This window comes from Nuphar pumila, chromosome 11, assembly GCF_984573655.1.
Source record: "Nuphar pumila chromosome 11, dmNupPumi1.hap1.1, whole genome shotgun sequence".
NCBI classification, from domain to species: Eukaryota; Viridiplantae; Streptophyta; class Magnoliopsida; order Nymphaeales; family Nymphaeaceae; genus Nuphar; species Nuphar pumila.
The window spans coordinates 91,374,283-91,400,708 of record NC_143259.1 but is presented as its reverse complement, the minus strand read 5'-3'; the positions used below and the strand labels follow the sequence as shown (position 1 = coordinate 91,400,708).

The following is a 26,426-nucleotide window of genomic DNA, read 5'->3' as shown; positions in this document are numbered from 1 at the left end:
GAAATAAACTCTGTAAAGAAAAGGAATTTTCCAACTATTTCAAGGAATTTATAAGGTTCGAAATTTTGGGGTGTTACATTTGTTTTGAAAGCAATTGCTAAGAAGCAAAAAAAAAAATGAAACATGAAGGAAAAAAAAGGGAAAACTAATGAGAAATGAGGTGGAGTGAAAAAACAAATATTAACATGAAAAAGGGAGAAACAAGTGAAAATTGAGTGGAAAACAAAAAGGATGCAAGAAAGAAACGATTTGAGAAGTGAGTGGAAAGCACACTTTCCGCAAATAAGAAGCAAGTTTCCCCAAAGAGTAGTGTTTGCTGCATCAGAAGCATGCTTCCCTTTTAGGGAGGCACTTCCTGTAACTATACAAAAACTTTATAATTGAAAAGATCATGTTTTTTTCCTATTAGAAAGACATGACATAGTTGCAATGAAACTTGATAACCATAGCATATCATATATTAAGTGTATCATACTAAATACTAGTAGGAAACTCACTTAAAAAACCATAAATGAAAGTATCAAATGGTTAAGAAATGTTGGATGTAGGAAGGAAAGGTGAGAGAATTCAAATGAAAAAGACGTGGGCTGTTTTTCTTTTAGAAAAAAAAAGGTTTGGACTTAATGATGTGGAATAGTCCCATATTGAAGAGGTTTGAGTTTGTTGTGGGCTTTATAACCTACATGTAAACTCTTACACTTGTTCCTAAGAACAAGAGGATGAGATGACTACCATACACACGTGGCCGCCCGCCGGGTCAGGTAATTGGCCTTTTAGGGCCATATCTAATCAAGACCAAAGTACCTTTTTGCCCAAAATTTTTGTGATTGTTTGGATTCATTAATGGGTTATGGGAAATGATAATGGGTCACGACTTCTCATAGTCCGTGTCCATTAACGGGTCTCGACTCATCGAATTCCATAACAGATCCCTTCCACGTTTTTGTAATCGTTCGTGGGTTATAAAAACATGGTTAGGGCTGGGTTTTTTTATAATTTGTAGGCATTCTTATGAAAGAGGTAATGTTTATTATAAACTTTTGTAGGTACAAATGCCTATGGATCTCTATGGCACAGGTTGCTTTTTATAAGGATAACAATAAGGCAATTGAAACTGATAAGGCAATCTAGAAGAGATCGTTCTCATCAGGTAACTCCAGCGTCAAATGTTGAAGAAAGTTGGACTTTTTCTAGGTTGATTAATCTCACCGTTTGGATAAGTCAAAGAAGTTAACGTGAGATCATAAAACAATTATAATATTTTATAATTATTGCTATGTATGTAAATTATCATTTTTTATAATTATTGTCATGTTTATCAAAACGTGTAATCATCTGAAAAGTTGCTAGATCTATTATAATCAGAACTTCTATATAATAAAATGCTCAATCCTCTCTGTGGACAAGAGAGTGATTATCCAGATTATCCATCATGTTTATAGCTTTTTCAGTTTTGATCTAATCTGACCTCATGAATGAAATGTTTTTTTTTGGTGAAAACATGATTTTATGACCCTAGAAAGTATCAAACATTGCACTTTGTTGATTTTTGCAAGCCTTAAAAAAGCCAGCATTAAATCTAGGAGCTGATTCCCACAAAGAAAAACATATAGATTACATCTTTAAGATTAGTTCAATGAAAAACAACAAAAATATAAATGAAAAAAAAAACATTTGAAACTACAAACATCGGTAGCCAATATGGTCCTCGCTTTAACAAAAATTGACAAAAAAAAAATTGTCATCAAATACTATTTATCAAGATTTAGAGATTAAGATTTTCATTGTTTCTATGAGAGAGAGAGAGATATGGTTTCCTATTTTATTATTTTATAGTAATTTTATCATGGCAATTAAGAAGAGAAACAGAGTTATAATAATAGGAACTAAACATTTGTTAAAAAATACAATATACTAACGCCTTTAGTTTTTTTTGGAAAGCTACATGGGCAAACAAATTTTTAATTACACAGTCAAAAGACATTAGAAGAATGTCATTTTAAAAAAACATAATGAAGCATCTAATTTTTTACTCCTAATACCCTTACTTCTACTTTTATAATATTTAGGATTAAGATATATACTTTGTCTCAACTTTTCATACATTCATACCAATTTATTTATAAACTGTATCATTGTTTATTAGAAATTCATTTCAATATTTTTCAAATTTGAACTGAAAACATTTTAGGCCTTGTGTGTGCTGATACCCAATGTTGTCAGAATTGGTATTTGCCCTGGACCAATTTTCAAGACGATCAGGGGATTGACCGATTCCGATCCTGAACCGAACCGACCAATTTTTAATTATTAGATGAAATGAAAGTACTAAAATAATATTTAATATTTAAAATTATTTAAAAATAAGCCAAATCAGCATTGTTTAGTATCAATTTCTGTCCGACTTGATCCTTGGCAAACAAACCATGCTCTGTAGGATCGAGTGGATCAAAACATAGTGACAAATCTCGTGAGATTTATGAAAATCTCACAAAAACATTGCAAGAAATTACCGGAAAGTTAAAACTGTAATTTCTCGTGAGTTTTTCATCAAAAACATAAATATCACATTTTAAATGCGCCGTTTATGGTTTTATCAGCCATTGGGAAAATTTGTGAATTTTATTTTTTAATAATTTTTATTTATATTTCCTTGTAAAATATATTTTTTATATTTTAATTTGTTTTTTATTGCCAAGATTTTGCAGAAAAAAATGCGAGATTCTAAAAAAAAATGAATTCTCGCGAGCGATATTTTGCCGGTTTTAACTTTTGTCACTATGGATCTGAATGTACAGCTCAACAGTTTCCGTAGCTTCCGTACGTCCTAAAACATCCCACTCACCTTCAACGCAGTGGGGTCTGATATCGGACGGTGGCGATGCACCTTAAATTTAAATTTGGGGAAGAAAAAGCCAACCCCTTCCACCACCACCACCACCAGATCCTCCTATCCAAAATGACGCGGCACCGACCTTGTCAACCCAAAAGGGGGCAAAATTTTTGTTAAAAATGGGCCAGAAAAACAATTACCCAACAAAATCGATTGATTCGTTCTCAAGTAAATCGTCCTCTCTCTCTCTCTCTCCTGTTCTTCTGATTCTGTCTTTTTAGGCATTTTTCGCTGCAAAATTGGTCGTCTTCCTCAGTGGTCGTGCTGCATGTAGGGTTTGCATATTTCCTTTCTATTATACCCTCTGTTGTTGGGCCCAATTCCTGATTACTGACAAGGTTTAAAGGCTGTTTTTTCCTATTTCGAAAGGGCAGTCGATTGGTCTTTTTCCTTTCTTCCTCAATTTCATATTTTTGCGATGATTTGTGGGGAAAGGAATGGGGTGGTTGTGATGTTGTGAGGTGGAAGTTGTTATTGGGGAAAGGGAAGATGGGGACGGGGTGTAGCAAGGAGGCCCGGACTTTGCGTGGACCAGGAGGTTCATCGTTGCGTTTCTTCTGCTCGGGGGGTTGCTCGTATTCTTCGGATCTTCATGATGATCGCGATCAGGTTTCGTGGATTCTGTCGTCTTTTTTTTTTTTAATGTTTATTGCGCCTTTTGGTTGTTCTTTCTGATGTATTTCGATCAATACTGATTTGGTTTAGCTTGCCTATTGTCTGTTTTGATGAATGTCGGTTTCTTTTTCGATTGGTGAATCTGTCTTTCTAGTTCGTTTGCGGTTATACCTTGCAATTGTGGGGCATTGATTGACAATTTTTGGCAATTTTCACTCCTGCATTATTTGGGCATGTTCATTTTGAAACCATTTCATACTGGTAATCACAGTGTTAAGTTAGAGAGAGAAAAAAGGGGAAAATATAGAGATGTGCCATTGTTTTTGTTTTTTCCTTTCTTCTGTGTATGCCTGGTGTGCATGTGTATACCCAATGGAACTTCTTGTGAACTCAGTACAGATGAAGCCTTTCATGGCAACCCCGTTCACTTTAGAGTTCATCTGAGATAAATGAATAAGTTAGCAGAATTGTTTAGTGACAAGAAAAATGTCAAGTAGACACATTCATGTTAATATCAGATCCCAGCTTTATTTGATCAATCTGACCCCACACATAGGGATGTGAACAGGTTGAAGTTGAAGTAATGGACTAGGCTTGGATGCTTGTGTGCCATAGGAAAAACTCTTAGTAGTTTAGTCCGTAGCCACCTGTATCATTCAAGGTAATTTCTTGGCGGTATTTTCAAAAAGTGATTTATCTTGGGAAAATCTCGGAAGTTATGAATAATAAGAAAGATAAGAAATAATAGGTTTTATAGTATTTTTCTTGCAAAAATATAAAGAAACAATTAGAAAAGTTTTTAAAATATTAAAGGAAAACTGATACTTAAAATATATAGAAAAATAATTTTTTGAGTTTCTTGGGAAAATATCACGATATTTTAGGTTCTGGTGATATTTTGAAAATATTGGACATTGAGAAAATCGATAATATCAAGATATTTTCAAAATTTTCCCATGGGATGTTTTCTACTTACATTCCCATCTATTAGAAGGAGCTGCTAAACAATCAGACTAGACAGGTGTGGGTAGCTTGACCGCGTTACCCCTTATTGAAATGCAAGCAGGAGATTTGTCGACCTATATCCCCACCAATGTGATCCCCATTACAGATGGACAAATCTGTTCAGCGACATCGGTGACTAAGGTTTTAGACCAAGAATTTCATATATGACCAGAAATTCAGTCCTTTTTTTTTCGTGAAGAAAGGTAGCATGTCGATTGGCGGTGAGAACCGGCTTGATCATCTTTGCGGTTATTAGGTTTTAAATCGGCAGTGGCTACTTGTTGCCTTTTCCATGAGTTTCTTTCAGTAACTCCTTTTCTCAATTCAAGTTTGGTTTAGAAGTAAAATAAAGGAAAGAAAAGGAATTTATCTTTGATACTTGGATTATCATGAACTTTTCCAGCGTTCTGGAAAAAAACTCTGTCCTTTACCTATTTGAAAATCAAAGTTAATTTGTTTGTTCTATTGGTGATTTTGGTCATTTAATTTTCTATTTGATATAAGAAAATAGTGTTTACTGTTTAGGATTGCCTTTACGTGTCTATTGGCATTCCTATGTAAGTTCCTGATGCATGATCTTGTTTGTGTTGTATGAATGAAAGTGGAACTGGCTTTACTAGCATGTCAAGAGAAAGTTCACGTAATGCTTTTGTTTTTCAGAGCAAACAAGGTGGTAGGATGGAAAAAGAGCCATGTGGAGTTCAGATTAAAAGGGAATCAGATAAAGTCAAGCGTGAAAGTTGTATAAAAGGTGAAGGCTTGGGAACTATTCAAGTGCCTTCTATCTCCTCAAGCATAGAGTTCGATGGATGGGTTGAAGAAAATGTATCTTCTATTGAGTCTGATTCTGTTTGCGGCTCTGTGACAATCACAGATACTCAAATATTGAACCCCTCAAGCCATTCTCATCCTCAGTTGAATCTGATCCCTGATCATATTGGCATCAGACTGAATAGATCCACGAATCTTGGGTCCTCAGAGACTTACTCACTTTTGTCAAGTTGTCTTGTGATTTCAGAGCCCACTGCAGCTTGTCATGAGCATACTTGTTTGGATGGTTTGGAAAGTGGCAGTGACATTCTTCAAGATGGCAACTTGTGTTCACCTATGCTAACTTGCAAGGATTCTTCAAATGGCTCTCAAGGCATAAATTATTTTGCTGCTGAAGCTCAACGACAGGATCAGGTTATGGCTTCTTTTGAGGATACAACAATCCATGGTTCTGTTACAATGCTTGAACCTGCTGGAAATGAATCTTCCCTAGGGAGTTCTTCTGGAACTCAAAATGAACCAAGGCATGTTTGTAGACAGACAGGAACTATGGAACCTCTGCAAATGAGAATACAGTGTAGCCAGACATTGGGTGTTGAGAGACTTTGTGATGTTATTCAAAGAAATGCGACATGTGTTGGGCCATTTAATCAGATAGTGGAGGATGATGCATCCAGGGGTGTTAGACAGGGTAATATGGTACATCTCATGGACTCTGTGACAGAAGTGATTAACCTAAGTGCTGAAACTCCACAAACTTCCTCGAGTTATGATCTTGCTAGTGTTGACAGTTCCGTTAGGTCCACCAATTCCAGCCACCAATTTGATGTGGATAATCTGCAATCAGTAAATGTTAGCAATGACAATCCTTTGGCACATCAAATGACATTCCTTGAACGGAGACAGAGAGTGAGGTCTCAGGTAAGTAATGCAGTCCTGCTTGTTTCCACTTCTACTAGGGTGGTATATTAATATGTTATCCAAATATCTTGAATTAGAGAATCGGAACCGAGACTAGTGAAGAAATTAGTAAAAACTATAAACCCGTGCATTCTTTTTTTTCCTGCAAAAACTACCTGATGTAAGCATTTTACTAACATGTGTTTCACAGGTTCGTGCACTTCAGAGGTTGGGTAGTCGATTTGATAACTTAGTTGGACATGATAGGTCTTGTGTCTTGTCTGGTCACCATCGTAGGGATCGTTGTCTGTGCCGAACAAATATGAGGACAGATGCTGCTGGAGATGATGCAAATGCTAGGGCAAGCATATCAAGAATTGTTATGTTAGCAGAGGCATTGTTTGATGTAAGAGACTTTGTTGAACAATTCTATGGCTGAACCATCTTTCTTGTCATGTGTTATATGTGAGTGTAATACTTGAGTTATTTTAATTAGGTTCTGGACGAAATTCACCAACAATCCGTGGTATTGTCTTCTTGGCCTTCTGTCTCCTCTCATGGATCTGGACCTGCACCAAAGGAGGTTGTAGAGCACCTCCCTGTCAAGATCTACTCTAAATCTGGCCTTAAGAATGAGGAAGCCGCCCAGTAAGTTATCAATGCCTATATCTGTGTTCCTTGTGTGTATTTGTTAATTATTGCCATCCAAGAAAAAAGAAAAAGCTCTTTTACTATTGTGATATGTAGATTGGTCTCATGGGTTCTATTACCTAGATAGTCAGTACCATGTGGCTATCAATATTTTCCGATGCATACTTCTGGTTTTTCTATTTAGCTTTCACAATCTTAGTAGCTGATTTTGTCATTTCATATGATAATATTTTTCCTCTATCTGCTTCCAGTGAATGCCATCTGTGGGCGTAGTTATCTGTAAAAAATTAATCACAAGGATAGATAATGAGTTTGTGTGTGTCTTTTTTGAAGTTCATGTCACGAAGTGGCACAGAACCCAAGGCACAAACGAAAGACAAGTAAAGAGGAACAAAAGCATGAACATAATTCATTTGATCATAGATAAGAAATAACATGTTTATACATTCATAAGAACACCAACAAATAAAATAATAATTTTTAATAATAATAAAATAAACAAAAATTACATATAAACCTCACTACAAAACACTCACAGACAATATGTACAGTCGTCCTCTCTCAAACTCACGATGAGGCATAAGCCTCATATAAATGGCCAAGCAAAATATCAGTTAGGACTTAGGATGGTCTAACATCTAGTTTGACTAGCCCTTAGAGCATCCTAACTGCTAGTAGACACCAACAGTTAGTCCAACGGCTAGTTGGACTAGCTACCAAATATACAAAAAAATAAAATGAAAAGAATAAAAATAAAAGAAACCTAAAGCTAGCATACAAGTATACTGAAATATACTTATCCTAACATACATGAAAAGGTATACCTGAAGTATACTTTGAGTACAAGACTACATAAAAAGAAGAAAATACCTAAAGTACACTTAGGTGTACTTTGGTATATACAAGACAAAAATGATTACACAAGAAAAGGCTACATATATCTTAACGGTTCAACCACACCGAGTACCAGTTTCTTTTTGCTGCTGCCTATATTGGTGCCATAGACGGGTAGACATTATAATATGCAGTACTGGCACATGAAATTATCATGAAGAAAGACATTGTTAAATGATGGATAGGGTTGACTTTTGTTATAATCTATATACTTGTGACCTGGTCATAGCAGCATATTGTTTTAAGTACTTGAATACATAGAATAAATTATTGCTGACAAGATGAGATAACACATTGAAGCATAGGTGGCATTAGGACATCCTAAAGAAGTTATTCTTATCAGTATCCTTTGCATCCATGTGACCACCTCACAAAGGTTATAATGCTTTTGGATAAACCAAAAGAATTTCCTGGAAACTTTCTTCTCCCAATAGGATACTCGAAATAGACCAATTTGGTATCACCGTTACATTAGAATTATAAAAATCATTGTCTCCTTGCATAATATGGATTTCAAACACTCATGATCCGTGAATGAGTCGATTTACTTATCCCATGGTCTACCTCAATGGCCGGCTCCCATGACTTCCCACACTTTGAGGAACTCTATGGTCTCACTTCTAACAGAAACAAGGAGCAATTATGATGCCTCCCTGGTCAAAAGAGGCTAGATGCAGATCTTCGAACTCAATGGGACCTGGGTGTCAGAAACCAATCAAATTAATTTCTTTAAGAACCTTATCCACAAGTGTCTTGAAATGTGTAATCATCTTCTGCTTGTGTTTCATGTGCAGATGCTACATTTGCCTTATGGAGTATGATGAGGGAGACCGGTTGAGAATACTCCCGTGCCACCACAAGTTTCACCAATCATGTGTAGATAAATGGCTGAAAGAAGTACATAGGTATTCTTCATACTGCTTTTTATTTCCCCTTTATATTGATGATCACTTTAAAAACTGTACTTTTTTTTTGTTCTTTGACAAATAGACCTTCATTAGCTTGATGTTTATTGCTATCCTTGGTCTCTGCAGGGTGTGCCCCGTTTGTCGAGGAAATATTTGTAAGCCAGATTCTTTGCCAAAGGAGAGAGTTGATTGAAGTACAAATGATACAGTGGATATTCTTCTCTATACCTCATCCGTGTCCCTGCCTATCAAGAATACTGTCTATGATGGTTATATGTGGTCAAAGTTATGTACCATAATGTTCTTCAAGCTTTCTTCTTGATCGTTGAATTCAAATTTTCCATTTTAGACAAATTTATGTTCTTTATTTTACGCTGGCATACCTTTCTTCTTTCTTGGTTATTGCTGTTAGCTTCATATGTAAACATGGGATACCATTTCTTTTTCTTTGATCCTATGATGCATGTGTTTGGCATCCTGTCTCCACTTATTGAAAAGCTGTGCCAAGGAGCATTATTTTCAGTCACCATGCTATATCTGTTTGGGTTTCTGATTGCCTAATAAGAGCGAAGTGTTATCATGCATATAAAACTGATAGTGCAGGCAATTGTTTACTACAACTCAGGTGATCTAAACTCATGGAACTGGAGCTTCATTGCCCCTTTGTCATCTCAGAAATCTCTGTGAACTAGATCGTATTGGATTTGGATTTGCATTCACATGAGTGTGTGTGGTAACATCACTGTGCACAATTTTAACTACTACTATCATAACTGGCATTAACAGTGGTGACGATGATGGTGTATGAGGAACGCACGCACGCACACAGATCAAATATGATGAGTAAATTTATACATATGCAAAAATCAAACATGCTTAGCATCAAATAACAATGCTTATATATAATTTAGCTAACTTTTATAAATAATTAATATATTCTTACATCCAAGAGAGAGAAGGGGGTGTAATCATGTTTGATGCTAAGTACACGCACACACAGATCAAATATGATGAGTAAATGCATACATACATGCAAAAATCAAACATGCTTAGCGTCAAATAAAAATGCTTATATATAATTTAGCTAACTTTTATAAATAATTAATACATTCTTACATCCAAGAGAGAGGGTAATCAAATCTAACATCCCCATGTTGGTAACTTTCAACGGGGTTAGACTTTCCTACTCTCTCTCATTCATGTCGCCATAGGAGCCATGTAAACATCTTTCCTAATCTTTCTCCCATGAAATCTCCATGTAAGTAGCTCTCTCTCTCTCTCTCTCTCTCTCTCTCTCTCTCTCTCTCTCTCTCTGAGGTCCCGATCCCATTTTAGTAACTTTTCTAATCTCTCTTTCTCATGCATGACGGGGTCATTATGAGACAATAAATTGACAATTTTAAAAGGGCATTTGAACCCTAACATAACCTATGTGTCATTTTGAAAAGTTTCTAAAGCAAAATATTTCTGTGCACCATTGCCCCTCATTGCTCCTTTATAAGTGGCGTAGAATAATAATAATAACTATTATAAATCTCAAGAAACTGTCATATTGGTTATCTTATTCAACTATTTGTGTTTTCATAATCTGTTTCATGTGCCTGTTTAGCGCTTTTTCGCCCTATATTGGTGAAAAAATTATTAATAAAATAAATGTTGAGTATTTTAGAGGATATACTTTTGGTACAATTGTTTGTTTGTATTATTTAGTTGGAATCTGATGATGCATGTTGTTTTGACTCAATTTAATGTCAAAGATGCGTTCAGCATGCTTGAATCAGTGAGGATTGTGTTTTTTTTTATGAAAAATATGGTTTTTTGAGTTTTAGTTTTTTCATGATTTTGTGGTCATTGATTTTTCAATCGCCGGAAAAACCTGCTTCGGTGTCGGAATCTGGTGATCCAAGTGCCGGTCCTGCTAAATGGACCATGTATATTACATCCATGTGATCAGTTTGACTAAAAAAAAAGAGTCCAGTTGTTTGTACATACAACCCATTATAGGAAACGTTTACCCCATTTTAATCCTTTTAATTGATTAAACCGTTTATAGGACCAAAAAACTGAAAAAGTGTATTCTGGATATATATTAAGACCCGGGTCTATTGTATATACAGTTTGAATATTAGGACCCGAGTCTTAAGTATGGTCCATTGTATGTTCTACTTGTTTTTGGTCTTTCGGGTCTGGACATTACACCAGACCCGGACCCTCTGTTCATTTACACTTCTTAATACCATGTTTAGGTCACGATTTCATTATTGAAATCGTGACAGCCGCACCCTTTGTTCTCCTGTTTTCTTCTTCTCTTTTCTCATTCTACAGGTATCTCTCGAACTTTCATGGTATCAAAGTCGAGATCCAGGATCGAAGAGGCTTCCTCAAAGAAGGGTTTCACCAGAACTAGAGGTTTGAGGTTTTAACTCTCTCGTGTTTAATCTCTTCTCTGTGGATTCACGTTTCACGTGAAATCCCCAATTTCATAATCGCGCTTCTCTCCTTCATCTCCTCTATGTGGATTCACGTTTCACGTGAAATCCCTAATCCTCCTCCTTCTTCGTCTGATATACCCAGACCTGATTGCATCTTTGCAACAGATCTGAGGCACTTTTCCTTTTTTCGCGTGAAATCCCTAATCCTCCTTCTTCGTCTGATATACCCAGACCTGATTGCATCTTTGCAACAGATCTGAGGCACTTTTCCTCTTTTTTGACTGAAATATCAATTCATTCCTAACCCGTGTCTCTATCCTCATTTTTTATTTTTTTTTTCTCACTGTCTTATTTGGTATTCAGGAAAACAGTTGACAGTCCATGTTATTTTACCTATGCTTTGTCTGTTATTCATTTAATTTTTGTATTGCTTCAACATAAGTCTTAAAAAAGGGGGAAAAGAATATTTTTTTGGGTCTGACAGACTCAGATCGCCAATCCCTTGAAAAGTGACAGCCGAGCAAAAAAAAAAAAAAAAGGACCAATACCCTTCTCGGCAACAAACTGAGTATTTCACTTCGTGATTGTTATTGTTATTTTTTTTCTTTCTCTTCATGGATTCGCATTCCTCTCAATCGAGCCTTTCTTCGAATTTCCTCAATCAACTTGTTTCCGAAAAGCTAAACACCTCAAACTTCTTGATCTGGAAGAGACAAATTATCCCTTTTATAAGGAGCCAAGGACTCTTAGGTCACCTGGATGGAACCACTCCAGTACCACTAGAATTTGTTACGAGAGAAGAGAAAGATGACAAAGGGGTAAGTTCAATTGTGTATGTTAAAAATGTGGAGTATCTCAACTGGGAAAGGAAAGATCAGTCAGTGGTTGCATATATCACTTCTACCCTGTCCCAAGAGGTCCTTGTTGCCATTCCTGACAATTATACAGCCCTGCAACTCTGGGAGAGATTGGTTCAGACGTATTCACAAGTTTCACAGGCGAGGATGGTTTTTCTCAAGAGGGAATTTCAGATGCTAAAAAAGGGTTTCATGACCATCATGGAATATCTGAACAAGATGAAGACTATCACAGACCAGCTAGCAGTTATAGGATGTGCGGTAAGTGACAGTGATATGGTGCAACAAACTCTGAGTGGATTGGGATTTGACTACCATATGATCGTTACTTCACTATTGTGTCTACATGCTCTTCCTACCTTTGATGAGTTACGAGCTAAATTAATTTAGTACGAAATGACTCTGAAGGGTTTTTCTGAAGAAACTCATGTTCATACAAATTCCCAAGAAATTCTTGTCACAGGAGTGACTTACGGCCGAGGAAGAGGACGAGGGGGGCAAGGGCGAAGTGGACACGGGGGACGTGGTTTGCTCCCCACTCCGAACATGATGACTCATGCACAGGGACAAAGGTCCATCCCCACTTGCTTCCTTTGTAACAAAAGGGGGCATATTAAGGCGAATTGTTGGCACAATCCAGAAAATAAAGGAAAGGCTCCACAAACAGAACCCAAAAGAAATTTCACCAATATTAGAGACAGTGGAGAGATTAAAGACCTGTTGATATCCGCCTTGTCAGAATTGAAATTGAAGAAGAATGATCAAGGCGCTTGGTTCGTTGACTCAGGGGCAGCAACTCATGTGACTGGTGATGCAGGTAAACTTTCCAACCCTATTCCTTATTTTGGTGAAAGTAAAATTGTCACTGGCGATGGATCCCACCATCCTGTTTCTCATGTTGGAAACACTGTCATTCCCATGTCACATTCCATCCTTGAACTTTCTGATGTTCTTCATGCTCCCAACATCAAGAAAAATATTGTCTCTGTTTCTAAACTTATTGATGATAATCATGCTTCAGTTGAATTCACTCCCTTCTCTGTGCAGGTCAAGGACCTTCGCACAAGGGAAACATTCGCTGAAGGAAAGAGACGAGGCAATATGTATGTCTTTGAAGAAGCTCCATGTCATTTCGTCCCCCCTGCTCATCTGGATTCGAAGTCTTCATTAGAGTCGTGTTATTCCTCTTCTGCAAATGTTTTTAGTATTTCTGAATGTAATAAGCCTTTCTTATGGCATAGTCGATTAGGACATTGTGGGAGTCATTTTATTGAGAAACTTGTCTCGAATAATCTCATCCCAAAAGAAAGTCTCAATGGGGATGAGAAAAGTCAGAAGTGTTCCAGTTGTCTTTTATGCAAAAGTCATGTATTGCCCTTTCATTCTATTAATAAGAGAGCTTCAAAACCTTTTGAGATAATTTATTCTGATGTATGGGGACCAGCCCCAATTGTCTCTGGATCTGGAAGCAGATACTACCTAATCTTTGTTGACAGCTATTCTCGATACTCCTGGATATATTTCATAAAAAATAAGTCAGAAGTTTTCCTTTTGTTTCGAAATTTTCTTTCCTTGGTAAAAAATCAATTCTCTGAGTCTATCCAATTTTTCCAATGTGATGGAGGTGGGGAGTTCAGCTCTAGTGATTTTATTTCTTTCCTTTAAAATAATGGGATAGGAAGAAGGGTGTCCTGTCCACACACCCCTCAACAAAATGGGATTGCTGAGCGAAAACATAGGCATATCATTGAAAGTGCCATGAGTATGCTTCATGACAGTAATCTTCCCATCAATTTGTGGACAGAAGCTTTTCATTCTGCCGTACATGTGATAAATAGACTGCCTATGGTTGTTCTGGAAAATAAGTCCCCTTATTACTGTCTTTTTGGAGCTCATCCTAATTATCATGATTTGCGTACCTTCGAATGTGTTTGTTATGTGCACATTGATCGGTCCTTGAGAAATAAATTTCAGGATAAGGCTCAAAAGTGTAGATTTGTGGGATACGCAGACGACTACAAAGGATATAGGTGTTATGATCCAACCAACAGGCGCATCAGAATCTCAAGGGATGTTGTCTTTGATGAGCAAAATTTTGATCACAGAGTCAACACAACGGACATGCCATCTAACCCAACTGAAGTTTATTATCCTTGGTTGAATTCAGAACTTTTTACCAGTTCCAATGAAGACTGCCCTCCAGATTGTGTACAGCAAAAAGAAGGAATGTTTGAAACCACCGGGACATCGAGATCACAGAATGAGGAAGAAGTATCATCATCCGTACCGGGCAGATATAAGGGCATTTCCTATTCTAGACAGAGAATGAGAACATCAAGTCATCTAAATCCCGTCTCAGCAATCGACCCTACTCCTTCTCATACCCTTGAAGTTAGGAGGTCAAATCGCATACGACATCTTATTGATAGATGGGTGAGCTACAACAACTTTTCCTTGGACTTTCAGTTGTTTTTAACAGCCCTATATAAGGAAGATGAACCTATTATGTACTGTCAGGCAGCTACTTCTACCAAATGGGTAGAAGCCATGAATGATGAAATGCAATCCTTACATGAATGTGGAACCTCTGAAATTGTTCTCAGACCACCTGATAAAAATGTTGTCGGATGCAAATGGGTCTACAAAATAAAGTATAAACCAGATGGAACCATTGAACGATACAAGGCAAGACTGGTGGCAAAGGGGTTCACCCAAGAAGCAGGACAAGATTATGATGAGACCTTTAGCCCGGTGGTGAGAATGAGAACGATTCGAATCATTCTTTCCTTGGCTGTTGAACATGGATGGAAACTGAGTCAACTTGATGTAAAAAATGCGTTTTTGCATGGGGATTTGAAGGAGGAGGTCTATATGGAACAACCTCCTGGATATCAAGAACAAAACTGTAAAACCCATGTGTGCAGGCTAAAGAGAGCTATTTATGGTCTAAAACAAGCATCTCGTTCTTGGTTTGACAACTTCTCGCTTGAGATTCAAAAGCATGGATTTTCACATTCCCTACTGGACCACTCATTATTCATTTTTAGAAGTCAGAATGTGACCACCCTACTGTTAATCTATGTTGACGATATTGTCATCACAGGAAACTCTGAAGCTCACATCAAAGAAGTAAAAATCTTGCTAGGCCAGAGGTTCAAAATGAAAGATCTTGGTGTCTTGCGTTACTTTCTCGGTGTAGAAGTTGACAGGCAGGCTCATGGTTTTACTCTCACTCAGCACAAGTATACAGTAGATGTTCTCAGTAAGGCAGGTATGAAATACTGCAAGCCTCTAGGAACTCCAAGTGTGCTTCACCAAAAACTTAGCATTCATGATGGAGACCCATATGAGGACCCCACCAGATATCGCAGTTTAATAGGGATGTTACAGTATCTCACATTCACTCGTCCTGATATTGTTTATTCAGTTAATTAAGTGTCTCAGTTTATGCATGCACCACGTACTGGACATATGGAAGCGGTTAAGAGGATCCTTAGATATCTGAAAAGAACCATTGGGGACGGATTGATATATTCACCACAGTCATCTGGCAGCAAGGATAAGCATGAACTTACTGTATATTGTGATGCAGACTGGGCAGGAGACCCTGATGATCGAAGATCTACATCGGGATATTGTGTCTTCATTGGTAGAAATTTAGTCTCTTGGAGTAGCAGAAAACAAAAGGCTGTCGCTAGATCAAGCACTGAGGCTGAGTATAGATCCATGGCTGCTGCTACTGCCGAAGCCACTTGGATCAGACATCTACTAACTGAAGTGGGAGAAAAGATATCTCACTCTACCTTGTTGTGTGACAATCAAAGCGCCCTCAACATGTCATTCAATCCCGTACATCACAGTCGTGCTAAGCATATTGAGATCGACCAACATTTTGTGAGACAAAAGGTTGAAGAAAAAGAGATCGAACCTGAGTTCGTCAGTACTGAAAGACAAGTTGCAGACATATTTACAAAGGGACTGACAAAAGATCGTTTTTGGTTGCTTAAAGGCAAGTTGTTCATGGTCCAAAACCATGATCAACTTGAGGGGGGTGAAAAAGTGTATTCTGGATATATATTAAGACCCGGGTCTATTGTATATACAGTTTGAATATTAGGACCCGAGTCTTAAGTATGGTCCATTGTATGTTCTACTTGTTTTTGGTCTTTTGGGTCTGGACATTACACCAGACCCAGACCCTCTGTTCATTTACACTTCTTAATACCATGTTTAGGTCACGATTTCATTATTGAAATCGTGACAGCCGCACCCTTTGTTCTCCTGTTTTCTTCTTCTCCTTTCTCATTCTACAGGTATCTCTCGAACTTTCAAAAACTTGGGTGACCAAATGTAACAACTGAAAGTTTGTAATTAGGCAGTTTTTCTTACTACTAATCCATGGCTGCTGCTTCTACTACTATTGCTATTAGAACTGGTTATCTTCAAATTGATGGCATCCCTTTTCTTGAACTAGGGACCTAGTTGCCCTAGTGGCCTTTGTGGGGAAGATCTTGGTGGTAAGTTGGCATCTTACACAATCAAAGTCATCTTTCATAATGTGCACCTCTTTTTATGTAACAAACACAATTAGGTCTTGATTTTAATCGGATGAAATTCAAGGCCTGCAGGTGTCCAAAAGCCTGAGCAGTCAGCATGTTCTACTCTAAGTTAGGGGTGTTAATGGCTCGGGTTTACCGGACCTGACCCGAATCAAACCCTATGGGGTCCGGGCATGGTGATAAATTAGAATACCCAATTAAGGCCTGGGTCCAGGTGTGAAGGTCCGATTAATACGTGAACCCCGGTATAGTTTGTGAAATTTTATACCGGACCTGGGTCCGACCCGAGTTCCAATTAAGACCAGCAAATATTCAATGTAAAAATGATAAAAAAAATATCGTTTTACCGGGTATGGCCCAGGTTTGGTGCATGTAGTTCTTATTGGGTCTGGGTATGGTTTCTTTTATGGTGGATCCGATTAGACTCGAGTCCGGACCCAATATCATACCCAAAAATCCGGGCCAGGTTTCACCTGGGTCTGAACCAAACCCGACCCGTTGACACCCCTACTCTGAGTTCATTATAGGGGTGTGCGCCTGTCTAAAAGTTGGTTTAAATTAAGGGTGCTAACAGATCGGATCTGGAACAGCTAAATACATGGACAGTTGGATCCAGATCGGATTAAGAACAGCCAAAAATTGGACATGGTCCATCCTGGATCCGACCCATTTGCATGCCTAGTTTAAATGTTAGTTCTCATTGAATACAATTAGGGCAGTTGGCTCTGACCAATATGTATGGTGTAATACGTTAAGAAAATAAGTTAAAATTGTATATCTTGAGAGTAATCAATCTATAGATCTCTTATCCTTTTTCACCTACTTATCTTATTTATCATAGGTGTGGGCAGCATGATAAGAAGCATTTTGTGGTGCATTCATGTTGATATCAATTGTAAAACAACACCACTGAGGTGGTATCCCATGTGGTAAGCGGGGTCCTGTGACAAGCTGAAGTCCAAGGATCAAATCTCTCTGCCGCGTGGGGCTTAAGAGATATCTGGCAGGGGACTGCCTAACCCCAGCTTGCCCTTAAAAAAATAAATAAATTGTAAAACAACAATAATAGTTCACAAAGACATAGGTGGAAGAAACTTGAGCCATGAATGAAGAGGTAATGATAATCTATGGTGAGGGTGGTGGCGTATGTGGATCCGAAGGCATAGAATATGGGCATTGTATATTTTTCATTTTCTCCTTTTTGAGTCCTGTTTCATGGCCCCCTAATATGTTGGTCATATTGAAAATTTCATAAGAAAAAAAAAATTGCTGTATCCACACCCGTATCTATGTGACAAGCACAAGTATTGAATTGTTAATAACTAGAAAGTACAAATGCCCATGATTCCATAAGACCAATGTTGTCAGTATCGGCCACATCACCCTTGAATCGGATACCTTTTAATAAATGAAAAAAAATACTTAAAATTAATTTAATGGTTTTAACTCGTGTCACGTTCTGATTGACCAGTAATATTTTTTTTATTATTTTTTGGCCAATACAGTGGTTCACTTGAGTATCGGTATTGGGCCGATACAACTGAATCGTTGGCAAAACGATTACTGACAACATTGCATGAGACAACCGCAGTTGCATTAAAGAGCCAGGCTAACAAATTCCGTAATGAGAATCACCCTCTTTCATACTCATAGTCAGAACTGGCCTATCTATCTCTTCGGGAAGGAGTCAGGATCGGGTGCAATCACATGGCACAAAATTTGTGCATTAAGCACCTAATTACCCTCCATCAGGCTGATCAGGTGCTTCATGCACAAATATTTGTGCAATAATATTGCACCTGATCTTTTCACTCTCGGAAGCACGGGGGAGGCCACATTGGAACTCTTGATGAAAGGTGACCACAGTTCTACGATGAGAGGGGCATTATAAAGTGCATCATGTCACCCGTTACCTTCGCTGCGACAAAAGAAATAATTATAACATCATTAACCATTGGATAAAAAGGAATCAGGTCCAGCTGGTGGCTTCAAGCATTCAAATAACATTTTATTATTTCACGTAGCAAAATTTGAATATGAAAACAAATCAAGGAATTCAGTATTGTTACAATTTTAGATACAAGCAAGCATTTCCAGTTTACAACATTTCTCCCTCTCTTAGAACTGCAGATGGCTGGCCAGCTCCAAGCCTAATATGTATGTGTCATGCATGCTTGCACGTATACGCCTTGCACCATCGCAAGATGAGTCCTAGCAAGTTCAACTAGCATTTAATCTATTGCAATCATGTCACCCTTGTATCAACCAATCCTTGGTAGGAACTCCTTTCAAATCCTGGAACTATGGAGACTGCTGAGGCATTTTCTCAATCTTAGTTGGAACACCAGCCACTCCCAGTTTTCGGGATAACGGGAAACATTTTCGAGCAGCATGAAAATGGACTAATGTATAAGTGAGGTCCTGCTGGAAGTACATTAATCGAGAGTAAGTATTGAAAGTGGCACCAGGAGCACCTAATTTCAGAGGATGTACTTGCAGGGTAATGGTGAAGGCAAGATTCACATCAATGGCATCAACTGGGCACGACGCTGTGGAGAGCATTCACAACAATGCCTTGCTCAATAGTGAGCTCCCAAAACTCACAATGCGGATATCCCCCATCATGTCACTGAGCTTAGAAGGTGATAGTAATCCACTGGATATGCCAAGCACCTGCCGTATCAGGAGCAGTAGACCCTCTCTGGCACGACGCTGTGGAGAGCATTCACAACAATGCCTTGCTCAATAGTGAAGCTCCCAAAACTCACAATGCGGATATCCCCCATCATGTCACTGAGCTTAGAAGGTGATAGTAATCCACTGGATATGCCAAGCACCTGCCGTATCAGGAGCAGTAGACCCTCTCTGGCACGACGCTGTGGAGAGCATTCACAACAATGCCTTGCTCAATAGTGAAGCTCCCAAAACTCACAATGCGGATATCCCCCATCATGTCACTGAGCTTAGAAGGTGATAGTAATCCACTGGATATGCCAAGCACCTGCCGTATCAGGAGCAGTAGACCCTCTCTGGCACGACGCTGTGGAGAGCATTCACAACAATGCCTTGCTCAATAGTGAAGCTCCCAAAACCCACAATGCGGATATCCCCCATCATGTCACTGAGCTTAGAAGGTGGTAGTAATCCACTGGATATGCCAAGCACCTGCCGTATCAGGAGCAGTAGACCCTCTCTGGCCTGAAACATCATTCATACTCCAACGCAAAAATATCATCCATATGGCAGTTGAATATGGGTTCATAACCTTCTGCTTTCATGTTCAGCAACAACTTATCCAACGTTGCATAAATCTCCTCATGCTGTTTGTGGCTTTGATCCCTAGCCATGAAAGAATGCACAACACCATAGACCTCCATCCAACTCCTTCCAGACTCCTTTCTCAATCCCCTCTCTCTCATAGCCTTCCTCAAATTGTCCACACTATCCCACCTTCCCTCTGCAGCATAGATGTGTGACAGCAGGACATGATAACCAGCTATCCCATTCTCAATCTCACAAAGCCTGTCTGCGACCAGATTTCCCAACTTCAGCCTCCCATGGATTCGGCAGGCATTAAGCAGAGTTCCCCACAATTTTGCATTACTAACCTTCTCTTCCATTTCTCTCACAAAGCCATAAGCCTCCTCCACCATCCCAGCCTTTCCTAACATATCCACAACACAGCAACAATGCTCCAAAGATGGGGCTATTCCATAAACATCTGACATTGAAGAGAAGTTTCTCAGCCCCTCCTCGACCAGTCCACTGTGGCTGCATGCAGATAGCACTGCTACAAACATGACATGATCAGGCTTCATACCAGCTTCAAGCATTTCATGAAATAATTCTAAGGCTTTCTGCCCATGGCCATGAAGACCATAACCAGAAATCATGGTTGTGTAAGACACTGAATTCCTCTCCTGCATCCTATCAAACACCTTGACTGCTGAAGGCACGGACCCACATTTGGCATACATGTCAACTAGCGCCGTGTCAACAAAGATGTTGTCAAGTGCATGGCGGATCGTGAAGGAATGAAGCTCCTTCCCACGACAGACAGCAGCAGTTGTATTGCATGCTGGGAGAATTGAAGCTAGTGTCACAGAATTGGGTTTCTGTTTCTGCTCTAGCATATCTTGGAAAACTTTGAAAGCCTCAGCGCTCAGTGCGTTTTGTGTATACCCAGAGATCATGGCATTCCACAGCACCTGATCCTTCAGTGTTACCCTTTCAAAGACTTTGCAAGCAGTTTCAACACATCCAGATTTCATATACATGTCAACAAGATAACTTTCCACCCCCTCAAAATATATTTCATGCCTGAAGATATAACCATGAGTCTGCCGACCCATTCTTGGATCACCCAGATTTGAACTTATAGACACCAAAAGAATCATAGTTACTGAATCAAAAATGAAACCCAGCTTTCGCATCTCATGAATAAGTTTGATAGCCTCCACATTCAATCCATTCTGCACATACGCAGAAATCATGGTATTCCAAGAAACAAGATCCTTATCAGTCATTTTACTGAAAAGATCACATGAGATTTTCAAACAGTTACATCGTGAATACATGGCTAGAAGTGCATTTGACACGATCAAAGGTACATCCATTGAAGTTTTCAAAGCATATGCATGAATTTGTGGACAGAATTCTGGCTGCTGCAACTGAGAGACAGCCACAACAGCACCAAGGACAGTAACAGCATCAGGCCTCAGGTCTGAGACCAGCAGTTGCAAGAAAAGATCGAGAGCTTCATCAGGATGATCATTCTGAATATACCCACTGATTATGGAATTCCATATTTCTGTGTTCCTCTCGGGCATCAAGTCAAAAACCCTTCTAGCCGAGTCAAAGTCTGAGATGCCAAAGTACAGGCAGATAAGTGAACTAACTGCAAACGGATCATGGGTATAGTTTGGCCCTAACTTTAACAGCAAACCATGAAAGGCAGACGATCCTCGCCAGTCTCCAAGCTGAGCAACAGCTGGAAACACGTTAACGAAGCTAAGGACCGTTCCCTTGATTCCACTCTCAAGCATGAGCCGGAAGTGTTTCACTGCTTCAAATGGTCGACCCGTCCGAAAATACCAAGAGATCATAATGTTCCATGCCACTGCGTTTCTCCTAAGCATTCTATTAAACAACAGATTGACAACTCGAAGTCTGGTAAATTTTGGAGACATGCTGCCAATCACGGCCAATTTTCCCCTAGGCACCTCACCAAATGATCGGCTAACCATGTTCTCACTCATTTTTCTCGCCAACCTTTCCTTCGTTCGACCATGAATCCATTGGCCCACACCAACCGTCTCATAGTTCGTCCCCGTGCCAGTGAGAAGATCAGATCCTTCTCTCTGAGGCATTTCAACAAACGGTTGATGAACATCGACATAGACTGAGCAATTCGAATCAACCGCATCCAAATGCAGCCCAACCCTCTCCTTCCCAAGCATCTCGCCGTTGATTTGAGCACAACCCACAATGCCATTTCCCATAAACCTCCGATTTCTGTGAGGAAATTCTTCAAACGGCTGGAATGCAAGAGAATAGCTCAAACAATTAGCATACATATTAAGCAAGGAATTGCAAAGAATCCTGGTGGGCTTCAAACGGCTGCGAATTACGTGACAATGGACGGCTCTCCCAGCCCTGAGATCTCGTAAATCCGAGCAGGCCTTTAGCACCGAAGAATACGTATAAACGTCTGGTTTTCTGCCGGAATTCCCCTTCATCCGGCGATAGAACCACAACGCTTCTTCGGGGAACCCGTTGCAGATGAAGCCCACGATCATGGTGTTCCACAGGACCGTGTTTGGCTTCGTTATACTGTCGAACAGTTGGTGTGCAGCTTCCAGATGTCCATCTTTGCAGATTTGGCTCAGTCGAGCTCGAACGGATGGTTTCGGCTTGGCACTCTTCTCATTGTGGCTTTCGATTGGTGGGTTGGATTGATTCGATGGAGCACGTTGGGTTCCTGGCCTTCGAGAATGTATCGAAGATGATGGTGGTGGCGGTGACGACGAGTTGCATGGAGTAAGGAAGACGAGGGAAGCCATGAAAAGCTGCTGCTACTTCTTCTTCCTCTTCGGTTTCATCTTCGAAAAGAGAATCTCTCTCTCTCTCTCTCCACAAAAATGTTATCTTTGCTACGCAACAAATACCCGGGATAACAAAATATCGCGATATTTTCAGGATATCGCCTAGTTTAAAATGTCGTATTATTAACGAGATGAAATGAACTCTCTTTTTTTTTTATAGCCTTTATATTTGGATGCCCTAAATGCTTAGCTTTGTTGGTACGCTTTCATTTGGTGATAGTTTCAGATTTCAAGGAATACAAAAATCAACTTATTTTTATTTTTATGTGAATCGTTCTCTGAGTGGTATCGGGCCTGGGGTGAAGGTGTGTCAACCCCTTCATCCCAATGTTCGATTCCGATTGGCTGTGCAGCTGAGAAGTAATGAAAGCTTACCAACAAAACTAAACAAATATTGATGATATTTTTGAAATCTTGCAACATTATTACAATATTTTTCAAAGTGGCCTAACCCCAAAAATATCATAATATTTTCAAAAAATGGATTTTTTTTAAATAACACCTAAATAATGGGCAATAAAAAAAAGAACCTAAGGTTATTTTATTGTTAAAACACACCCAACTTTTTTTATATTAATATAAAACACACTGTTGACTAAATTACCTTGGGTTTGTACTAAACCAACTCAGGCTAAGTTCTTAAATATAAATTTTTACCCTTGGTGTATTTAACTCTCTCTCTTTCATGTAATGCAATGCCCTTATTGCATCCTGCACTTAGGGATGGCAGTGGGCCCCAGGAAACAGGCCCCACTCCGCTTCACCCCGTTTGGACCGAGGATGGAGGACATAAAACGGGGATGGAGGTTAAAATCAAAACTTGTGCGGGGATGGAGGCAGGGATGGACTTACGCTTTCTCCCATCGCGCCCGTCCTCGTCCCGATCCTCGCCTTGTCCCGTCTCGTCCCCATCCTTCTTTAGGATGGCAATGAACCGAGGGAAATGGGGTTCTGCCCTGCCTTGTCCCATTTGGACCGAGAATGGAGGTTAAAATCAAAACCCATGCGAGGATGAAGGCGGGGATGGAGGGCAAGATTTTGAGACAAGGCAGGAGTGGAGACCTTGTCCCCCGAGGGCAAGATTTTGAGACAAGGCAGGAGTGGAGACCTTGTCCCCCGCCCTGGTCCATTGCCATCCCTACCTGCAATGGCTGCCACCAAGTCTTTCTCATCTCCAATTTAGGAGTTAGGGGTGTCAATGGATTGGGTATGACCCGATCTCGACCCACATCGGTTCTATAGGTTCAGGGTTTGGTTACGAAAGAAGGGGTCTGATTAACTATCTGGGTCAAATCCATGAGATTTGATTATTAAATGGGTCGGGTATGGTTTATGAGATTTATATGAAACCCAAGTCCAACCCATGTTCCTATTAAGATTCACAAATTTTTAATGTAGAAAGCTTAAATTTTTTATCTTACCAAGTATAGACCAGTCCGGTTTATGTAACTCTTATTGGATCAGAGTATATTTTCATATGAAAAATCCAATCAGACCCCAATCTGGATTCGATATCGCTTCACTTAGTTAAATTCGGGTTTGGACCCACCTATTCTAGCAAGGCTCATACCAGTTGACGCCCCTAATTGGAGTCCTTTTACTACTACTAGTAGGACGGCCCGTCCAAGAGACGAGCACTAATAAGGAATCCACAACCAATACATTCAACCCTAAGAGAAATTCACAGGTAATCAAGGTCAAAATAATTTTCAGCAAATTATCACCATATGTAGGGGTGTCAACGGATCAAGTTTACCAAGCCCCACCAATACCAAACCCTATAGGGTCCGGGTATAGTGATAAATAAGATGACCTAATTAAAACCTCGGTCCGGACCCGAAGGTCCAATTAATACATGGATCCAGGTATAGTTTATAAAATTTTATACCAGACTAAAATAACGCAACATAAATTCTAGTTTTTCAAAAAATTCAAGCCAGTTTTAATAAATTCATCCAACAAAATAAAAGTACATGTACACATCAAGAACAACATCAAAACAATTTCTACAAGCACTTAACATAATGCACATAATAAAAATTCATCACCTAATATAAATATAAAACCCAAATTCAATTATTATTCAAAGGAAAACGAGTTTGATTTCTTCTATAAATCAAAACATGCTTTACAAAGGAAATCTTGGTTTTAAAATTTATCCAACCTAGATCCTTTTTACTCAACCCATAAAAACAGGGTTTAATGCTTGATTGGCCTATGTTGAACCTCATACATGTTGAAAAACGTTAAATCACATACCTAAATGTGTTTTATTTTAAACATTGCACACGAAAACAAAGCTCAAATCGTAACATAGCACTCCCAAGACCTCTTCAAAACGTGAAAGAGATCGTAGGTACATTTTTCAACACACATGGTTGTTGTTCATTGCTAAGGTAAAGACCTTGTGTCAGACCTAACACACGAAAACAAGCCAAAATGCGAATACGATCAGCTAATATGGTTTATCACTGAAAAAAAAAAACATTGATTAGAAGGCTTACCTAGACAACAATAGCCTCTACAATGATTGGTTAGAAGGTTGACCCTCTCTTCTGTTTTGCTCTCTCTTTCAACATGGTGTATAGAGAAAAGAAGGAGATTCAACCCCTTTAAATAGAAGAGGTTGGGTTGCATACCCCTTGTAGTTTTTCAAAAATAGTCAATCTCCTAATCTTGGTTTACCTCTTATCACCTAGTTCTCTCTAAAGTTTTAGATTCCTCAAGTGGTCCCATGCATAGACTATGGATCCTCTCCATTAGAATCCATGATCCAACATAGTTCACTCCTAGGATCCAATGTATTATACTAACATTTTTTTAAATAAATAATAATTAATTGTAATGAACCTACACTTACGAATCTTTCGTAATAAAAGCATTCACATCAAAATATTATTAATTCAAGAAAAAATTTATTAATTAAATTTTTTGGGTTTTAAAAAATGCTTAGTATTACACATACACTATCTTTTATGATGATAGTGGTGAGAAATTGGTGCTTCTGAACCTGATCAAAATTGGGGGATGCTTTTTTGTTGTTCTTCAGGTTTTCTTCTAACATTATGAAAAATGTATTCATGCTCTATTTTTCATTTATGTAAACCTCACTATCTTTATCACTTGTAATAGTGGTGACTCTCTTAGTTATTTTGTCTATTGGTATAGTTGATGTACTAAACATTTTGTTTAATAAAAGGAAGCCTTACCCCCAACACACCCTTTATTGTTTCAAAACACAAGAACTTATGAGCCACAAGGCAACAAATAACATTGTTTCTGTCACCATAAGACAAAGTAACACACACACACACACACACATATATATATATATATATATGCATGTTTTTTCAATTCTACATGCAAGCAAGGAACAAGAAAATGAAATTTCTTCTAAAAAGTACATTTTCAACAGCCTTTATATCTATAAGTGGTAAAAAATAATTATATAGTATTATATAAAAAAAATCAATACAATCATAAAAATAAATGTGAAATTACCATTTGTTAGCACTTGATATAAGAGGAGAACTTTTTCATGCACAAACAAACAAGCAAAAAATTTTCTCATACTATTTTTCTCATGCTACACCAGCAAGGGAAAAAATTCTAAGAAAAAAGTTATCATATCAAAGCTTCTCTTAGGCAAAAATTGTTTCCTATGAGAGTTTTTTTTGCTTCCAAACATGCCCTTTAAGTTCATGTCTTCTTCTTCTTCTTTGTGTGTGAAAATTGTATGATCATCATTCAGTAGGTAAATTAAGTCAATGTTACTGATAAATATGGAGCCATATGCTGATCTATGACGCATATATTTTCAGGTGTCTGTTGTCCACT

The 26,426-nt window shown here is 38.6% G+C and overlaps 2 protein-coding genes across 2 annotated transcripts; one reads left to right on the top strand and one right to left on the bottom strand.

Moving 5' to 3' along the window:
- The first annotated feature begins 3,038 nt into the window (after nt 1-3,038).
- LOC149822497 (uncharacterized) lies at nt 3,039-9,160 on the top strand. The gene is made up of 6 exons (XM_089981038.1): nt 3,039-3,502; nt 5,174-6,205; nt 6,396-6,590; nt 6,681-6,832; nt 8,524-8,634; nt 8,764-9,160. Exons 1-6 carry the CDS (start codon nt 3,383-3,385, stop codon nt 8,828-8,830), a joined length of 1,677 nt encoding a protein of 558 aa, XP_089837164.1. The 5' UTR covers nt 3,039-3,382; the 3' UTR covers nt 8,831-9,160.
- A 9,308-nt stretch (nt 9,161-18,468) lies between these two features.
- On the bottom strand, nt 18,469-22,612 carry LOC149822496 (pentatricopeptide repeat-containing protein At3g22150, chloroplastic-like). The gene has a single exon (XM_089981576.1). It carries the CDS (start codon nt 22,545-22,547, stop codon nt 19,692-19,694), a length of 2,856 nt encoding a protein of 951 aa, XP_089837702.1. The 5' UTR covers nt 22,548-22,612; the 3' UTR covers nt 18,469-19,691.
- Nucleotides 22,613-26,426: the final 3,814 nt, after the last annotated feature.

What these genes read in the sequence shown, in the direction of transcription:
- LOC149822496 (XM_089981576.1), bottom strand. Translation starts at nt 22,547, where the DNA reads ATGGCTTCCCTCGTCTTCCTTACTCCATGCAACTCGTCGTCACCGCCA.
- LOC149822497 (XM_089981038.1), top strand. Translation starts at nt 3,383, where the DNA reads ATGGGGACGGGGTGTAGCAAGGAGGCCCGGACTTTGCGTGGACCAGGA. An exon ending in GACAGAGAGTGAGGTCTCAG is followed by an intron (nt 6,206 to 6,395) that starts GTAAGTAATGCA and finishes TGTGTTTCACAG; the next exon opens with GTTCGTGCACTTCAGAGGTT. An exon ending in TAGCAGAGGCATTGTTTGAT is followed by an intron (nt 6,591 to 6,680) that starts GTAAGAGACTTT and finishes TATTTTAATTAG; the next exon opens with GTTCTGGACGAAATTCACCA.